The sequence below is a fragment of the Osmerus eperlanus genome, unplaced genomic scaffold, assembly GCF_963692335.1.
Source record: "Osmerus eperlanus unplaced genomic scaffold, fOsmEpe2.1 SCAFFOLD_234, whole genome shotgun sequence".
In the NCBI taxonomy this organism is placed as follows: Eukaryota; Metazoa; Chordata; class Actinopteri; order Osmeriformes; family Osmeridae; genus Osmerus; species Osmerus eperlanus.
Window position 1 is genome coordinate 1 of NW_026911340.1, and position 20,139 is coordinate 20,139.

At 51.5% G+C, this 20,139-nt stretch overlaps 1 protein-coding gene across 1 annotated transcript; it reads right to left on the reverse strand.

Moving 5' to 3' along the window:
- Positions 1-3: 3 nt before the first annotated feature.
- Positions 4-18,943, reverse strand: atp2b4 (ATPase plasma membrane Ca2+ transporting 4; the record flags this gene model as incomplete). The annotated part of the gene is made up of 8 exons (XM_062455421.1): positions 18,828-18,943; positions 12,056-12,512; positions 6,201-6,398; positions 5,707-5,964; positions 5,228-5,353; positions 3,329-3,487; positions 2,215-2,250; positions 4-131 (listed from the first exon to the last, which is right to left on the reverse strand). Coding segments are annotated over exons 2-8 (1,098 nt in total), but the record flags the coding sequence as incomplete, so codon positions are not given.
- Positions 18,944-20,139: the final 1,196 nt, after the last annotated feature.

Genomic DNA, 20,139 nt, shown 5'->3' on the forward strand with positions numbered 1-20,139 from the left:
TTTGGTGAGCTTGCCCTGGAGGACAGACTTCTCCTTCTTGGGCAGGTTGGTCTTCTTCTTCTCCTCTGCATCGCCTCCCTCGTTGCTGTTCAGAGGCTGCATCTCCATGGCAGCGCCGTCCTGGGCTTTACCTGCAGGGGAGAGGGAGGGAGGGAGGGGTACATTGTGAGGCTCACGTATTAGTAGTGTACAGATGAACTTCCCCACTGCAAGTTTGAACTGAACAGAAATGGTTAGGGCTTGTGTAAAACCCTGACTTCAGGGGAACTTCCGAAGAACAGGGATCTGTCCAAAGGGGTTGGAATCAAAGAGGAAAAGATGTCGGTTTTGACATTTGCTAATCAGAGTCAATCTTAAAAGACAAAAAACGATCACGTTAGATCGATCAATCTCCTCGCCTCCATCTTGACTGAGGGAAGAGTTGACTTAAGGGGACTGGAGACGGTGACTTGTTTCTGGCACCACTTGTATGTCGGTCTCCATCCAGCGAGGAGAGCTTTTCAAAGGAGGAACTTGGAGAAATGTCACTGTAATTACGTCTACGCCTCTGACTCAGGACCAAATGTAATTAGGGAAGGGGCCGGGAATCTAATGACCCTATTCCCTCTCTGAGCTCCTCAGCTGCAAGCTGGGCTCTGGGATGTCGGGAATCTGCTTTAGCATAGCGACGCCCCAGCACACTGGCAGACATCGTTGTAATTCCTTTAAAGCTCATCCCTCTCTCCATCCCTTCATCCCTCTCCTCCCTCCCCCATCAGGCTTGACTGCACTGACTCTCGTCTGACCGAGTAACCTCGGAGGCTTGCTGGGGGACGGAAGGTCGGACCAGCAGGAGCTGACCTCTGACCCCAGGCAGTCCTGCGTGATGACATCATCTCTCTGAGCCTGACATTGACCGGGGCTGCTCCCCGGACCATCAGCATCAGCATACAGGCGTGTGTGTGTGCGTGTGTGCGTGCATGTGTTACTCGTGTGCTGCAGCCTGTGGTTCTGCGTTGCCGCGGCGATGCGGCACGTGTAATCCCAGTCCAATGGATTACTGCTCATTCCTGGCAGAGAGGGAGAATCTGTGCAGCAGGGACTGTGGCCAGGGCCTCAACACATCAGACCTGGCCTCTCTCCAGTCCAGGACCTCAACACATCAGACCTGGCCTCTCTCCAGTCCAGGGCCTCAACACATCAGACCTGGCCTCTCTCCAGTCCAGGACCACTCAGACACTCACAGCTGCAGCTCAGTACCACCACACTACCCTTCACTGTGTTCAGACCAACATTAGGTAGGCCATCAGGATGTTGTTATGAGAAATAACAATGGGGTTGGAATGAGTCTGGGGGGGGGACAGATGCTCCTCCCCCAGGCCTGGAGCAGGGCATTAATCTGCTCACCACTAATCGTCATAACTGGATTCTGCAGCACCTGCCGCTCAGCGCTGGATGAGCCAGGAGGAGGAGGGGGGAGGAGGAAGAGGGGGGAGGGGAGGTGGAAGAGGGGAGAGGGGAAGAAGAGGAGGGGGGGGCAGGCTGGCCTTGAAAGCCCGCAGAAGCCAGGCTGCACTAGCAGATAACAATGTGTTAAAGTCACGGAGCCATGAGACGATACAGAGAGGGTGTGTCCGGCATGCAGGCCCAGAGGACCCTCAGGTCCCAGGAACCAGGAGCACCAGAGGACCCTCAGGTCCCAGGCACCAGGAGCACCAGAGGACCCTCAGGTCCCAGGCACCAGGAGCACCCCGTGCGTCCGAGGTGTCACTGACCACGGCAAAGCTCAACACCACAGCTCAACTCAAACCGTTTACACACCGCCGGCTTTACCTCAAGATCGGAAGCGTTTGACTGGAGGGTTAATTGACAGCGTTAACGCTGTGCCTAGACAGTTCAAGCTAGCCTTGTGCGCTGCGCAGCGCTGGGCTGAGGGACAGGGGAACCACAGCTAGCCTTGTGTGCTGCGTAGCGCTGGGCTGAGGGACAGGGGAACCACAGCTAGCCTGGTGCGCTGCGTAGCGCTGGGCTGAGGGACAGGGGAACCACAGCTAGCCTGGTGCGCTGCGTAGCGCTGGGCTGAGGGACAGGGGAACCACAGCTAGCCTGGTGTGCTGCGTTGCGCTGGGCTGAGGGACAGGGGAACCACAGCTAGCCTGGTGTGCTGCGTAGCGCTGGGCTGAGGGACAGGGGAACCACCGTGAGGCCAGCTACGTGAAGGAAGCGGTCACTGACCTTTCTTACGGTCCACAGAGCCCTCCTGCTTTTTATCTGGGAAATGGTGGAGCAGAAGAACACTCAAGTTAAACTTTCTGAATACATCTGAACTTCTGAGCACCAGCTTAATGCATTTGCAATGATGTAAATCCTAGCTTTGATTTGATAAAGCATGTGAGAGCGAGAGCGAGCGAGCGACACAGAGAGAGAGAGAGAGAGAGCGAGAGAGAGAGCGAGGTATTTTATGAGCCGACAAACAGATGAGGTGGGCCTGCAGGGAGGACATGAACATAAGACCAGCAGGAAACAGGTCATTCAGAATAAGGGAGGCTCATAGGTACATCACACACACACACAGGGATTACCACCGGTAAAAACACACTGAAGAATAAGTAGGAATGCAGCTGACAACCTCAGATCCACAGTCATGATTTATACACATTCACTTAAGACAAAACACATTTCAGGGATCTCAAGGGATCTCCCACTTCAGCAACAGCGTTTTGGACAATAAACTCAGCTCATAAAAACTCTTCCATCCATTAAAAACATCATCACAACTACAGACACTTGTTAACATTATTATTAGAAGTGGTACTAGAGGTAGTATTACTAGTACTAGTAGTATTATTATTAGTAGTAGTAGTAGTATTATTAGTAGTAATAGAATAAGTAGTATTAGTATTATGTCAGTGAGCGTCCGACACAGGAGTGAGTAGCCGTGAGGTTCAGTCTTCTTTATGCACCGCGGAGCCAAGACCCAGAGCTCGTCCAAAATAACTCCACATTAACATTCTCCCCAGCATCCCATAATAACTCCACATCAACGTTCTCCCCAACATCCCATAATAACTCCAGCTACAGCTGAGCCCTGACCTCTGACCTGTGCTCTCTCACTAGCAGGGCCCTGTGTCTGAGCTGGGCTGGTGAAAGCTCTCTCTACCCTGTGCTCTCTCTGAGGCTGAACAAACTCTACCTTTGTGCTTGACTTCATTACACAGACGGCATACACGGGTAAAACATCGTTAAGACTAACTTCTATGTTCCACACGAATAGGCACTGCTTCTGTGCTTCTGTGCCTTTAAAACGCATCCGACAAACATCACCACCACCACCAGCCCCAACACTTACTTTTCTTCTCCTTTTTTTTCTCTTTCTTCTTCTCCTTCTCCTCGTCATCTCCGTCCTCCTCTTCGCTCGCCCCCAGCAGGCTGAAGATGATTCCAGTTTGAGAGTTTTCACCCACGGCGGTGACCAGCATTTTCCCTGAGCCCTCCATCACATGGGTGCCTGCAGACAGAGGAGGGAAGTGAGGCACAGACGTCGAGGGCTAACGCTACACTTACAGTATGCATGCCAGCTGTTTCCCCGCATAATTATAATTTGGGGGTTACTAAATGCTGTTATTGTCCACCTCTCGCTCCCCGTGCTTAGCTTGTGTGCGGCGTTTGCAATGTTTCCACTGCCGTAGAGACGACGGCCAGTGAACTGATTCTCTGTGTACAGAGGACACGGCAGAAAGTTGTGACGACAATTAATTTCAAAGACGTTTGATTTGACAAGTCCCCGAGTGCCTCGACCCCCCGCTGAAGAACTTGATTCTGAAAGAGGAACTATCCAGCAGGCTCTATAAAAGGCCACTGCCGTTTGGAAGGAGTATAAAAAAAGACAGCTCTGTTTTAGACTCAGGAGACTTGTTTTTTGACGGCAGCGCAAACAGTCTTCGACAGTCTTTAATCATAAACCAATTGTCAGCCCTGGTGAATTAATGGAAACATGAGAAGGCCACAACAGGCTTTCTACAGAGCTAAATGACTAGCACTCTCCCAGTCTGAGAACAGGGGAGGAGAGACGGAGAGACGCTGAGAGAGAGAGAGAGAGAGAGAGAGAGAGAGAGAGAGAGAGAGAGAGAGAGGTGAGAGAAAAAGAGGTGAGAGAGAGAAGAGGGAGAGTTTTAAAAGAGCTCCTCTTGGCCTGTGTTGATTAGAGGCTGCCTCCCCCATCTCTCCTGTCTGGAGGGACTGAGACACCAGACAGGCTGACACAGCCGTGGTGGCGGTGACAAGACACCTGACGGCAGGCGGGCTAGCAGAGCTCCTCCCCCTCTCCTGGGGAGGGTTAGGGTAACCCTAACCCGAGACTCTCCTCAGGGAAATGACCGGGGAGAGCCATTTTATCACAGGATCAACTGGCGTTCAGAAACTGGGATTAGGTACAAAACAAGCAACAGGCAGCGACACGGTCTTAGCCAGGACGGAGCGTCAGGCTGGCAGGCAGGCCTGCTCCTGGTGTGGATCTCTGGATGTCTGACGTTAAGTTGCCTGGGATGCTTGTACCGTTCATGACAGTGGTTTATGTTCCCACAGGGGTCCTGAAGGCCTACACCAGACCCCCAGACAGGCCTGGACCAGACCCCTAGACAGGCCTGGAGGAGACCCCCACACAGGCCTGGACCAGACAGCCCTGGAGGAGACCCCCAGACAGGCCTGGAGCAGACCCCCAGACAGGCCTGGACCAGACCCCCAGACAGGCCTGGAGCAGACCCCCACATAGGCCTGGAGGAGACCCCCAGACAGGCCTGGAGGAGACCCCCAGACAGGCCTGGAGGAGACCCCCAGACAGGCCTGGACCAGACCCCCAGACAGGCCTGGAGGAGACCCCCAGACAGGCCTGGACCAGACCCCCAGACAGGCCTGGAGGAGACCCCCAGACAGGCCTGGACCAGACCCCCAGACAGGTCTGGACCAGACTCCCAGACAGGCCTGGACCAGACCCCCAGACAGGCCTGGAGCAGACCCCCAGACAGGCCTGGAGCAGACCCCCAGACAGGCCTGGACCAGACAGGCCTGGACCAGACCCCCAGACAGGCCTGGAGCAGACCCCCAGACAGGCCTGGACCAGACCCCCAGACAGGCCTGGAGCAGACCCCCAGACAGGCCTGGAGCAGACCCCCAGACAGGCCTGGAGCAGACCCCCAGACAGGCCTGGAGCAGACCCCCAGACAGGCCTGGAGCAGAACAAGATGGCTACCTGACAACAGCATGGGATCTTTTTCCAGGTTCTTCTTGACGTGGTCCGACTCTCCGGTGAGAGAGCTCTCGTCAATCTTCAGATCGTTCCCCTGGATGAGGATGCCGTCGGCAGGGAGCAGGTCACCTGGAGACACAGGGTATGAACTGTACGGGTCACATGGTACAATTCTGATAGTGGTTCATAGTAATCTCCATTAGATTTATTTAGCATCTTATTGTATATGGTGCTTTCTTATATTTCAGTACGTTTTATCTACCAACTATGTTGCTCGTAATGCAACCAACCTACCAAAGCAAATTCCTTGAATGTCTAAAAACTAACTTGGAGATCAACCGGATTCTGATTCAGAGCATATTCACGAGGAGGTAAAAGACACAAGCGGTCCACACACACTCCAGAGGAGACAAGCCGTCCACAACCCAGAGCCCTGCCCCACTCAGTCCCCCGTGCACCATTGCTCTCCTCCCCTCCTTTACCATATTTGATTTGTGCGATGTCCCCCACCACGATCTCAGCCACAGGGATCTGGATGACCTGGCCTCCACGGGCCACGGTAAACCTCTGCTCCTGTTCGATCCTGCTCTGCAGGCCTCGGAACTGCTTCTCTTTGCTCCAGTCATTGAAGGCCGTCACCAGCACCACGCAGACCACAGAGAGGAGGATGGCCGCGCCCTCGATCCAGCCAGCCTCCGACTCGCCCTCGTCCTCCACGCCGCCCGCTGCCTTCCCACAGTCTGGAGGGACAACACACACTGACTCACACTCCCCTTCTAGAAAGAACATCTCTCTCATATCTCTCATATCTCTCTCATCTATCTCATCTATCCATGAGATCCATCTATCCATCCTATAAAATACAATATTACTGCCATGAATGTTGCTGACGTAGCTATTGCATAGGATGGCTAGAAAAGACACACAGCGTGTTGATGGTGCATCAGTGAGTTGATGTTCATTAGGAGGTGCTTACGATCTCGCTCTGCATCTGGAGGTCTATAAAAAGAGAGGCCTAGTGAGACTATGGCTGCCACTTCTAGGATGATGAGCGTCACATCTTGTAACGCCTCCCACACTAACTGAAGAAATGTTTTTGGCTTTTTTGGAGGTATTAAGTTCGCCCCGAAAACTTCTTTTCGCTTCTCGAGGTCTGCGGGCTGTCCACTTAGACCTGAGGGGAGAGAGAGAGAGAGAGAGAGAGAGAGAGAGAGAGAGAGTAGAAGAGCAAGATGGACAAAGACAGAGAGAGGTGACGAGAGAGAGAGAGAGAGAGAGAGAGAGAGAGAGAGAGAGAGAGAGAGAGAGAGAGAGAGAGAGATTATAATCCAACTTTGTCACAATTTCGTATTTCCATGTCAAAACTGAAAAAAAGTGTGTGAACACAGTAATGTTGATGATCTACTGACGTTGCTTGTGTGGCACTACAGGAAGAGACTAAGGCATTATTAAGGGGGAAAAGCAGGTAGGAGGTTGCTTAGTGACTGAACTGAGGTCGACAGTCAAATCTAGTTTCCTCAGAATGTCACCAGAAAGGTCAAGAAGCTGTATTTTTTCAGTCCTCCACAAGAAAATAAGTTCCCAAAGGGCATCTCCATTTCTGACAGGCCAAGCCGTGTTTCAGAAACTCATTACTTCTCCAACAGTGTGATCAGCCCGACAGCACAACCCATTCAATCTTCACACACATCAAGCCCAACGCGGCCTCACTCGCACGGATGTGAAGGTGATCAATTCAACAGTAAGCCCACCCACACACACGCTGCATTTCAAAGGAGGAATTATCCGCCACAAACCGGAGTGACACAGCAACCATTTTAGATTCAGAGAGTGCTGTCCCTGCCTCCCGCCTCCCTGCCTCCCGGCTCCCTGCCTCCCTGCCTCCCGACTCCCTGCCTCCCGACTCCCTGCCTCCCGACTCCCTGCCTCCAGACTCCCTGCCTCCAGACTCCCTGCCTCCAGACTCCCTGCCTCCAGACTCCCTGCCTCCAGACTCCCTGCCTCCAGACTCCCTGCCTCCAGACTCCCTGCCTCCAGACTCCCTGCCTCCAGACTCCCTGCCTCCAGACTCCCTGCCTCCAGACTCCCTGCCTCCCGCCTCCCTGCCTCCCGGCTCCCTGCCTCCCTGCCTCCAGACTCCCTGCCTCCAGACTCCCTGCCTCCAGACTCCCTGCCTCCAGACTCCCTGCCTCCAGACTCCCTGCCTCCAGACTCCCTGCCTCCAGACTCCCTGCTTCCCGACTCCCTGCCTCCCGACTCCCTGCCTCCCGACTCCCTGCCTCCAGACTCCCTGCTCTGGACTTCCTCTACCGAGCTATTCACCCGTGCGAACACACACAGACACAGACAGAGACAGCGCTCCAGTGACCCATTGACATGCTTGCTCTCGGATTCCCCTGTATTCAAGGCAGGGTCACCATGACAAGGGACCTTGGTGCTCCTGATGCACAGCTGCTTTTCAGCTCTATTCAGCAGCCAGGGAGACGGGGGGAGGGAGAGGGGGGAGGGAGGGAGAGAGGCTGTGTGAAACTGCTGATGACAGCCAGGTCACCGGGCTGAGTGCAGAGCTGTAGACAGAGATGACGGGAAGAGAGGACAGGCAGCGAGGAGGCGAGAGGAGAAGAGCCAACATTAACACGCGTGTGTCTGTGTGTGTGTGTGTCTGTGCGGGTGTGAGCACCCGCACAGTCTGCAGGCACGGTGAGCGACGGTGACATCACAGGGGTGTGACTAGTACGTGCTAGGTGAGGTGAGGGATGCTGGGGGAGGGGTGGAATAATCAACCTAGGAATATCTACTGATTATCTACTGCATAGATATCTCTGAAATCCACTGGGCACTGGAGACTAGAGGTCTTGCTGGTGCAGCTCTCTCTACACAGCCAAGCATTTAAGTCTGGGGCTTCCTCCATCCCGTTACAACTGATGACATGTTCATACCACATAAAGTACAGGAACACGAGGTGGAGAGGGGGCGCGGGGGAGGACTGGGACGATCCATTCACCCCAGCTTGGGGGTGGGGGACTGGGACGATCCATTCACCCCAGCTTGGGGGTGGGGGACTGGGACGATCCATTCACCCCAGCTTGGGGGTGGGGGACTGGGACGATCCATTCACCCCAGCTTGGGGGTGGGGGACTGGGACGATCCATTCACCCCAGCTTGGGGGTGGGGGACTGGGACGATCCATTCACCCCAGCTTGGGGGTGGGGGACTGGGACGATCCATTCACCCCAGCTTGGGGGTGGGGGACTGGGACGATCCATTCACCCCAGCTTGGGGGTGGGGGACTGGGACGATCCATTCACCCCAGCTTGGGGGGGGACTGGGACGATCCATTCACCCCAGCTTGGGGGGGGACTGGGACGATCCATTCACCCCAGCTTGGGGGTGGGGGACTGGGACGATCCATTCACCCCAGCTTGGGGGGGGACTGGGACGATCCATTCACCCCAGCTTGGGGGGGGTGACGAGATGTGCTGCAGCTGAGGTCTGGAGCTGCGTCCGATGCAGGACTGAGCCCTCCCTCACCAGGGCAGTCGTTCGCCCTCCGCTTTGATTCTCGACGCCTGTAATTAAAACATGCTGACAGCTAATGACCCAGCACCACCCCCCCCCCCCTTTTTAATTTTCCATGTTTTTTCTTTCTTTGCAGTTGTTAAATACACATTAGTGATAGAGTAAAACTAACAGCCTGTCATCAGATAACAGAGAGCATCTGATCACTGTCACATCCGCCTGGGCTTCTGAACACAGGAGCTAATCATCAACTCTCTCATTAGTTAGTCCTCGTTTGCCCCCCCAAAGCCCTCGTGTTGGCCAGATCTATCTGGGGTTCGAGAGCAGCCCTTCACCTAGACACAGTGATTGCAGAGGCGAATGATTAAAAGGTTTACAACCTCCAACTATGTGTTGTCTTGTCTGCATACTAGAAACCCAGAGAAGCCTGCTGTAACGTCCCAGTGCTGCGCAGGACGAAGGGGGAGGAGGTGAGTGCTATGAGTCATGGCATTTAGCATGTCGGACCAAATACAAAAGTATTAAAGGAACATAATGGTTCTGATCGTGATCAATGTTGCAAAAGTAAAAACTGGAGAAGGGGGAGGGGGGGCAGGAAACAGTTAACAGATTAGTAAGGAGATTGGGCTTTACATTTGAGAAACAGCCCGCTAACTAATTATAAATCCCTTTTCGATTGTTAGGCTCCTGTAATCTGAAATGACGGCTTAATTTGTCTGAATGAGCCGATTGAAAACACAAGTGTCAGGCGTCGGTGGCAGAGAGCCAGGTGAGCCTCACAGGCTGAGAGGAACACAGCCACTCCAGCGGCCCCGGGGCCCACAGCAGCTGATCCTCCAGGGGCCCACAGCAGCTGATCCTCCAGGGGCCCACAGCAGCTGATCCTACAGGGGCCCACAGCAGCTGATCCTACAGGGGCCCGGGTGTGCACAGGACCGCTGGTGATAACTGTAGGCTGACCGCTCTGCTCCACCCAACACAGGGTGGGGTGGGGTTCTGGCACAGCTTAAGGGTGTTTTAACTACAGCTCTGTGATGAGATGCTGCAAGTCCGTCCTTGAGGAGTAACCAATGGTTTCAAGTCCTGATGTGATGTCAGCAGGAGCTGCAGCAGGGGAGGATCCATGCTTCCAGTAGACTAAATAAACCAGACCAGTCTGGAAAGACCAGTCTGGAAAGGGGATGTTTCTGACATCCACATGCAGACTCTGATGATAGAAAGTGTATTGACAGGTTCTGTGTTGTCCTTCTGACAGAGGAGCCATGTGCTGTTATCACAAACCCAGACTAAACACTGTTTGAAGAGTCACTCAAAACTCAAAACTACAATTAGTTGGCAAGCTCATCTCTCACACAGACGACATCTCTTTATCAATAAACAACTTCAACACCTGACATCATTCCAGTTCCTACGACAACCCTTTTCCCTCAGCATCCTGACTCCAGGGATGAGGCAGTGCCACAGAGGAGGCCTGACTCCAGGGGTGAGGCAGTGCCACAGAGCAGGCCTGACTCCAGGAGTGAGGCAGTGCCACAGAGGAGGCCTGACTCCAGGGGTGAGGCAGTGCCACATATCTGGCCTGACTCCAGGGGTGAGGCAGTGCCACAGAGCAGGCCTGACTCCAGGGGTGAGGCAGTGCCACAGAGCAGGCCTGACTCCAGGGGTGAGGCAGTGCCACAGAGCAGGCCTGACTCCAGGGGTGAGGCAGTGCCACAGCAGCCCAATGGATGTGGTACCGTTTTAATCTGGGATCAAACTGAAAATCCCTTCCCCCAAGGGTTCACTCAAGGTCACGTCTGCGATTAGGCAGACAGAGAGAGAGACAGAGACAGAGAGACAGAGACAGAGACAGAGAGAGACAGACAGAGAGAGAGAGAGAGAGAGAGAGAGAGAGAGAGAGAGAGAGAGAGAGAGAGAGACAGAGAGACAGAGAGACAGAGAATCCTGGACTGTGGTGCTGAGACGCCCCGTAACCTGAGGTGACTCTGCACTTCAGCAGGGTGTGATGTGATGGTCTGCTGCGCTAACAGGACAGAGCACCAGGCTGTGAGGACACAACAGCAGCCCAGGAAGGATGTCCTGGCTAGTCAACAACCCAATAGCGTTCCACTGAACTGTTAAATCAGGAACTCAGTGTGTGTGTGTGTTGGTGATGTTACCCAGTATTGTCATCGTGAATTTTAAACGCGAGCTGGACCCCCAAGCGATGAAGCTCTGGGGGTCCTGCCTGCCAGCCTGCCAGCCTGCCTGCCTGCAGCCAGCCTGCAGCCAGCTTGCAGCCTGCCTGCAGCCAGCTTGCAGCCTGCCTGCAGCCAGCTTGCAGCCTGCCTGCAGCCAGCTTGCAGCCTGCCTGCAGCCAGCTTGCAGCCTGCCTGCAGCCAGCTTGCAGCCTGCCTGCAGCCAGCTTGCAGCCTGCCTGCAGCCAGCTTGCAGCCTGCCTGCAGCCAGCTTGCAGCCTGCCTGCAGCCAGCTTGCAGCCTGCCTGCAGCCAGCTTGCAGCCTGCCTGCAGCCAGCTTGCAGCCTGCCTGCAGCCAGCTTGCAGCCTGCCTGCAGCCAGCTTGCAGCCTGCCTGCAGCCAGCTTGCAGCCTGCCTGCAGCCAGCCTGCAGCCTGCCTGCCTGAAGCCAGCTTGCAGCCTGCCTGCCTGAAGCCAGCTTGCAGCCTGCCTGCAGCCAGCTTGCAGCCTGCCTGCAGCCAGCTTGCCTGCCACACTCAGGAGGAGTGGGTTGTGGGCGTCTCCAGGGCACAGCGAGGGAGACGGCAGTCTGCTGTGCAGGAGAGCCGAGCGGAGCTGTTCCGGAGATGATCTCATGTCTTGCCCTCAACGCTAAAACCTCACACTGACCGACCGTACACCCTCCTTTCCTGTCCGACACAGAGGAGGACTTACTCACAGACACACACACACACATGTGGAACATTGACCTGCCCACAGTCTGGTCTGGTGCCCAGGCAGACAGCTGGTCTTTCAGAACCTTACACACACACACAAACACACACACAGAGGTGAGAAGTGAGAGGGGGCAGATACACAGGCCCAGAAATAGAGCTTGACTGGGCTAGGTCAGTACCACCCTGCCTGACCACCTGTCTGGCATATGAGCTTTCCAAGGAAGTGATGTCAAGGTAAAGTGGATGACACGGCCAATGACACACTCACAAGACAATGTGTTTGCGACACAACGTTCCGAGCCAAACATCCTTTTCAACTAGAACCCCCCCCCTCCCCCTCCCCATCTGGACCAATGAAGAGGGAGCAGAAGGAAACAAGACTGATCATGTGCAGTGAGGAAGCATAAGCAGGGTATCTACCATCTACAGGCGACGTTTTCAATCTGGAACAGAGTCCTTGAATATCTCCGTACGATGCCCCTATTTTGCTTATGGCCTCCGCCCCCCGCAGTTCCATAAGATCCCGGAGGTCTTTGAGCGAGCACCCAAAGGCTCCGTCATGATTGGCCTCCAACATGGAGTTCTTTACCCCGCTGTACGAGTTGTTGGCCATCCCGTGTTCCTCCCTGCTGGTTCAGCTATGGTGGCGTCCCAAAGGGGGTGGGGGAGAGAGAGAGAGAAGTTCTTAAATCCTCAAGGGGGCCGGCCCAGCAGTAGTTCCCATAAACAGCTCAAGTCCTTCAGAGGCAGGTCGAGTCTGACTCCAGGTAGTAGCAGGACTCGCTTAGATCAAAAGCCATTTCCCTCCGATGACGGCAGATCAGGTCCTATTCTGTCATGTTGACGTCCGCTGGCAGAGAACACACCATCCAAGGATCTGGAGGAGGGAGACAGAGAAAGAGAAAACGAGTCATTAAGGGAAACATATCAAACAGCATCACGATATTGTGTTTTCAGTTCCTTGGTGCAAGCGAGCTCAGAGCTGTAAGGAGTGCAGGCGACAGTACATGGTAACTTCTCCAGAAGGTTCTATGGAGGACTGCAGAGGCTTACGAGGACCCGTCTCTAAAAATATCCCAGGAACCCCAGGTCACTGGCAAGAGCTCAACGTGATATTTTACCCTTTTGAAGCAAGGAGAAATACCTCCCTCTTTCGTGATGCGTGGGAAGGAACACCAGCCTCAGACTGACGACAGCAGCACACAGAATTAAGCTAACACATTTTTTTTATTCAAAAGGATGTAATTTTCTGCAATCTTCTCAATCAAAATGCCGCTGCTGCAAGTCCATCAACATCTCACGCCAGCCTGACTTGAAACTGACCTTATCGTTAACTCTGACGAGCATTAAATCTTCAGAAGAAGCCAGGTTGGGTGAATGATTACCCAGACAGGATTCCTCTTCCATCCTATAAGAACAAACCTCTATCTCTGGCACTGGGGGAGACATGCAGTCGCTAGTCTGCAGAGCTGAACTGTAATGTCAATATGCTGTTATAACTGGCTGCTGTAGGTTCAGCTACCCCCCACCCATTGTGATTCATTCCGAAGTGCAGACTGCAGCTCAGCAGTGCTCATCCTTTTTTAAGGAGGATTTGAAGAATTTCTTTCTGGGGAACATGACATAACGCATTCACACCAATCAGAGGGTCTGCTCCACTGAAACGAGGAAGTGAGATGCACTCTAATTTGCACGAACATATCGCCCATTACTTCCTCGATGCAAGTGTGTCAAATTGTGATCTCCACAGACAGGCCATGGGGAGAAGGGCAGAGGATGAACCGGTGTGTCCCTGGAGGAATATACCAGTGCAGACGGGGGCGGAACTTCCTACTCTGATAAAGTGCTCCTGTCTCTGGTGGAGAGGCCACCAGCTGGGCAGTCACTTCAACTCACTGTCTGCATTAGTGTCTGTCTGGTCCTGCTGGAACACAACCAACTGAACCAGCAACCATCTTCCCCCTTGGTTAACATCGAACCGTTTCCACCAACAAACTCCCCTCTTCCATCGATCTAGAGAACATGTGCTGCGACTGCAGCTAAAACCTAGATGCCATTGTTCACAGCCATCTCGTTTTTCTCCAATAGACAAAAGGAGAGAGCTTGCGACCTACTCTTGGAAACTATTCTGTCACACACAACTTCTATTTGGAGCCATCTGTCATGGAAAAAGGACAGGATTTATTATTCATTACTCTACATAATTGCAGGGCTGGTTGCATTTCTGAGGTGACATCGAGCCTCATTTCGGAGGGAAATACCTCTTGGCGTTGGCCGCAAGTTAAGGGTTAGGTCTTAAAACATAAGCAGAGGGCTCCACTAAAAATATTTTCACGTGGTGTTTTTACAGTTATCAGATGTGTGAAAACACAAAGTGAAACTTTTACTGCCACCTCAGTGGAACTAGTGCCCCGCTTATAGATTCTACCACCATGTGACCAAAAAAGAAAAAACATTCTGCTGAAGTTCCTGATTAAAACCTTTTTTGGCTTTTACTGTGATTTTGACCTAAGAACTTCTACCTTGAACTAATTAACAGCATCTCTCCACCACAACAACCAGGAACACAATTCATACAAATGAATCATGACCATGCCAGACGACTTTCCTTTGTCATGTATCTCACCGTACGACCGTACGTGTTTTTCCCTCATCGACCCCACTAACATATCTGAGTTGCCCTTAACAGCAGCGTGTACCCAGACAGCCCATATGGTCCGTGTCCCAGCACGGTAATGGAGGCCGGCAGCTCCCTGGTCCTCAGCCCCGGGTCCCTCCAGCCTCGGGTCCTCCGCCCCCGGGTCCTCCACCCCCGCCCCTCCCGCCCCCGGGTCCTCCACCCCCGCCCCTCCCGCCCCCGGGTCCTCCGCCCCCGGGCCCCTCCAGCCCCCGGGTCCTCCGCCCCGCCCCCGCCCCTCCCGCCCCCGGGTCCTCCGCCCCCGGGCCCCTCCAGCCCCCGGGTCCTCCGCCCCGCCCCCGCCCCTCCCGCCCCCGGGTCCTCCGCCCCCGGGCCCCTCCAGCCCCCAGGCCCCTCCCGCCCCCGGGTCCTCCACCCCCGCCCCTCCCGCCCCCGGGTCCTCCGCCCCCGGGCCCCTCCAGCCCCCGGGCCCTCCGCCCTCGGGTCCTCAGCCCCGGGTCCTCCGCCCCCGCCCCTCGGGTCCTCCAGCCCCCGAGCCCTCCAGCCCCTCCGCCCTCGGGTCCTCCAGCCCCCGGGCCCTCCGCCCTCGGGTCCTCCAGCCCCCGGGCCCTCCGCCCTCGGGTCCTCCAGCCCTCGGGTCCTCAGCCCTCGGGTCCTCCGCCCCCTCAGTCCTATGGCCTTGCAATTTCGTTTCGGTTTGTCTAGGTATGGCAGCTTAATGAAACGGAAAAAAAAGCATTTTAAAAATACATTTGGGGGCTAACTCCAGATGCCGCCCTGAGGTTAGGGCTGGTGGACGTCAAAGCAATGCCTTTCGATCTAAGGAAACCCTCTTGGTCACGGTTGGCAGTTTGGAGCTCTCGATGTGCCAACTTACTCGATGCAAGTCAAGGACAGCAATTCCAGGGATCCCTCTGCAACAGAGCTGGTGGTGGGGGGAAGGGGTGGAGGGTTATATTTATCTTCCCCTAGACTGTCCCCTCCCCACCCGTCCATGCTCACAGCCCTGCTGAAGTGGGCCAGGGCGTGTAAATGTGAAGGGTACAGATCTCTGAATGGTTATGATCTCTAAGGGAGCCACTTCACACCAGACTAGACTGAATACTACTTAGGATAGCGCTCAACCAGAGCCACATACAGCAGGCCTGCCAACTCATGTTGAGACTCTAAAGAAAGAATCCCTGCTGAGACACTTTGCTCCTCCCCCACTCATCCCTCCTTTATTTGCGAAGGTAAATCACGACAAAAATGTACATTTTGTTTTAAAATAAATGCCATTCTATGCAACAACTTACAGAAACTGAGTCTGTCTTTTAACAGAACAGACGTAGGATTATGGAGCCTGGGGTTTGGGTTATTTGTCTTTTACGGCCATACTGTGTAAAATATTCAAGAATAAACTTTGAGCGGCTGGCTTTGAAGATGAGAGGCCTCTGGGTTCTTTGTTATCTGTGACTCTCCACTGGGCAGCTCTGCGGACTCCAGTCCTGCTGCCATTTGCTGCCACAGTGTCACCTTGCTGCCCCCACTATTTTAGAGCCATCCTGAGGGGGCCCACTACTGAACTTTCGTCCAATGGCGAGCTCCGTACTAAAGCACACTTTAACATGCTTTTACTGGTTGCTGAAGCACAGGGCTAGACCCAAAATGATAGAGATTTAGGCTATTTGTTTATTCAAAGCCAGGAGGAACAGTGTCTGTTTGACAGCACAACAGACAGAGCGATATGCTAAATGTTAAGAACTGATTGAACTCAAACCAACGTTAGCATTTAATTTAAAAGATTGTGTTGGAAGAAACAGAGTAACTGAACTCTTCTTTTCAGTATGGCTTCACTAAACCAGTAACAAGTCACGTCACTAGCCCTCAAACCTAAGTGTTGCCCTTACTATTGAGTGGAAACAAGGATAACTGGTTAAAACTACATTTTCAGTAAAGAGTAACATTATTAAAAAGTGTATTTAATGGTACAGCAGAAAACTATTTTTAGGTTTCCATGATAGCATGTCACCACAGACTACTGTATCACAAAGGCCTTTTCTGTCTCTTACATAAACAATACTGCCTTCTGCAGTGAAGGGGCTCAATTACCAAGTTTCCACAGTAGGGTTTTAAGGTGGATTAGAACAGTAATTTCTTCTATTTGATGCAGAAGATTAAAAAAAAAAAAAATGAATGTGTGAAATGAAGAACCCAGAAAAGGCTTATTTCTGTGATTAACATGGATTCCACAGTTCAAGCAAGCTTCTAGGCCTATAGACACAACCAAAAATTACCATCAATGGATGAGGGTACCATTTAACAATATCAGAAATATCCTGTAAAAACGTTACTAGTACAACAATCTGACAGCCACAAATCACATCAAATCAAGCAGCGGAAACGCACAAAGTGAACTCATACTGAACCTAGATTAGTTTACAGCAAGGAACGCTATAATGGTAACCAATCGATCACACAAGCATAACTTGATTAGATAAATAACATGGGTGCTGTGATATACATGAATCAACGCATATCATTGGTCAATATTTGCAATCGTACAAGCTTACAATGAATGATTATTCAACACCACCTGGCCAAGAGAATGTGAAGCCTGAAGCGCGCAGCCAGGGATGAATAGTTGCAGGCGACTAGTGGAGTAACACGAGTGCCATTTTAATAGGATAACGACTGATCCCTTCTTATAGACACCAAAAGGTAATCAGCTACTGGCATTCAAACCCACACACAAGCCAGAAGCTTTGCCGTTCGTAAACGAGAAAAAAACTTTATTTGGAATATCTCTACTCAAGGTCAAAATATGGACGTCGTTTGATATCATACATGCTGTTTAGAACAAATCATATATACAGTGATTCGTAAAATTATATACAACTTGAAATTGCTGGGCGCCGGGTTTCAAACGAGCACTTTTCGCTGGTTTAGACGTGAACATTACGAAGCAAAGTATGTTGTGGATAACGTTTGCTAAATACTAGCTCTGCCTGGATGACTGCAATCCGCAACAGTATTTTTTCCACCAAGTCTCCCCGATAATACCTTAAAGAACATTGAAACTAACTAGTTATCTGGTTAGCTACAGACCTCTTGGCATTGTGGCAAACTAGCTGGAAAACGTCGTGAGTGTCATTAACGTTTAGCTATAGACTTCTACATTTTTCACGTTTGTCGTCGGAATTCGATTTGAATTGCAGAGAAAACATTAGAAATATGACGTTTTTAGACAGGACGGAAGCACATTCACGCTAGTTGGAAGTTAACTAGCAAGCTGGCGTTACGTTCTTAAAAAAAATCGTCCAGGTATTGCTACAGTAATCAGCCAGCGAGAATGTAGCTAGTGTTAGCTGTCAAAAAATAAAGCAAGCTAGCTGGCTACCACATCATATCAAGACAGAAGCGTGCAGGCGTTTCACCCGGTGTCAACGGAATCTTTTCAAATCCACCATGGCTTGGAAAGCTAGTAGCTAGCAAGCCAGTCAAGTAATGAAACGATGCCAACGTTAGGTACAGTATCAAGTGGCATAACGGTAAATAGGAATCCGACAAACATAAGTAAATGTTCTCGCTTATGCCATTTCAAGCTTAACGTTAATGATGTTGGCGTAGCCATTATGGAAATATCCACCATGGTGAGTCCCTGACACTGCATGTCAGTACTTTACGTAGAGCTAAGCTACTAGCTAGCTAATGGGATCCGAAACACTCCGACAATCGAATTCACTCATATTTCGCTTGCTAATTCCGAATCGAATCGGGTGGTTTCGAATAAGTGTAGACAGACTAATAAGATGACCACATACGATACAACAGCAGTTGTATCTACAGTACATTTTAACGCATAGTGAGCTACTGTAGTAGTCACCAAAAACTACATTGTACAGTGATTCCTCCTTGTTTCTCAGTTGACTACTGTAGCTCTAGCTAGCTCGCTAGTTAATAAAGGTTAAGGAGTAGTTACCATGAAACCAGCTTGTAAACGTATCCAGATAGGTACGTTGCCAGTAGCACTAAACACCACCTTCAAGTGTCAACGAGCTTTTCGAAACTGCAGTGCGTGCAATTGCACACTTTTTAAAATCCCGTTCCGCTGCCGGGTGGTTTACAGAAGCCAAACACGAGCTCAAAACTTCAACTTGGGCTAGCTGTGCACTAGTCATAAACACATAGCAATCTGACGCTCACTTAAACATGCAGTGTGACCGGAGTATCAGAAAATTAACTAACGATAAATGTTTTTCATAAACTCACGTTTGACAACGTCTGTCCCAACTCAGGCTATTCAAGTGAATAACAAGGAGCGTTAATTGTGTATCAGATGGCGTCTTGCACAAGTGTCAAATGTTCTCTCACCAAAGATGAAGCTTGCAATCTACAGGCACACGAGCAGCGGTACGTCAATGAGCTAGCTATAACTGGCTAACGCTTACCGTTATATTACATTGGAGGAAATAACACAGACCGGTTGATCCACATGGAGATTTTTTTCCGCTAATGTCAACTGCTAATTGAATGCTACCTAACAGTAGCGAAAATACCTCAAATGATACTTACTCCGTTCCCTGAAAATCACCTCAGATCCTTTTCTCTCTTTCGCTCTCCCTCAGTCTCACCACAAACTACCCTTCTCTCCCCAATCTGAGGTAAAATCCCGCCCACTCTACTGTCACAACATCTCTAGGGACATGTGATGCACGTCGGGAGGATGGGCACGGATACGAATGTACATCCCCATTGGCTTAACCAACATTTCAGTCGCCTGTGGAAACGGTTACGTCATGATCCGCCTCGCACTCCCATTTTTTCACCCAGTCGCTCTTTATGATACGCAAGATTTATATTTATTTGCCTTTTCATATGATAAAGCCGGCACTTGGCAAGCAGTGCATTCTGCATGGCTCAGCGGCAACATCGCTTTGTTGGTTGTTTGAACTCCACCCACAGACTACAAACGCGTCTTCCCCAGCGACTAATCAAACCTGACGTCATTCTTTCCATGACGTAGCGCTTTTATTGCAGAAAATGTACTAGTGCATGTTGTGTGTAGCCCTCTGTGGCGTTGTGGCACTAGAGCCGCAGACGGTGAGGTTGCATCGGTAAGGAGGAGGGGAGGGGGGGGGGGGTTGTTTAAACCACTCACAGAATTGTCTTCAGACTGAAGGTTTGTAACTTGCAATTGAATGTGACATTACTTCACTGCTGAATCTAACAGAACCATCACATTCAATTACAAGTCTCACACCTTAACTCTGAAGATCAATGTGCACTAGTAGCCTACATTGTCTAAATGACAAAGGATGGAGCCCTTTAACAACATAAAAAAAAACAGTAATTCTGCAGTACAGACTAAACTAAATACTCAAAGTTAATACCGTATTCATCCTGGGTTAATCAAAGTTTACTGAGGAATCTAGGTTTTACAATGCTGCAAAATGGGTCAGTGCACTGGTGGTGGATGCCTCTGTACAGCAGGTTGTTGGAAAGGTGGTGTGAGATCTGCTTGTTGTGGGTTGTAAGGTTTTGATTTCTATCCAAACACACAAAGAGGAGCAGGAGCAGTGTGTTTGCATGTGCGTGTGTAATTGTAAGAGTGAGTGTGTGTAAGCTAAGCCTACCACACACTTCTGCACTATAATTTTGCATATACAGATACATACATTAACTTATGTGGACTCGGTCAATTGCTTGTTTCGATTTATGATTCATTGTTGGACCCGAACGAAGGAAACAAGAAACCAGTTGTTCCTGAACGGAGGACAATGTCTCTGTTGTCCTCTTTAAACTGAAGGAGGTCTGTTGTGCTGTGCGATCTATCATTGACTTGAGCTGCACAGAAACAGCTTCAAATGACATACAGGGAAAACAT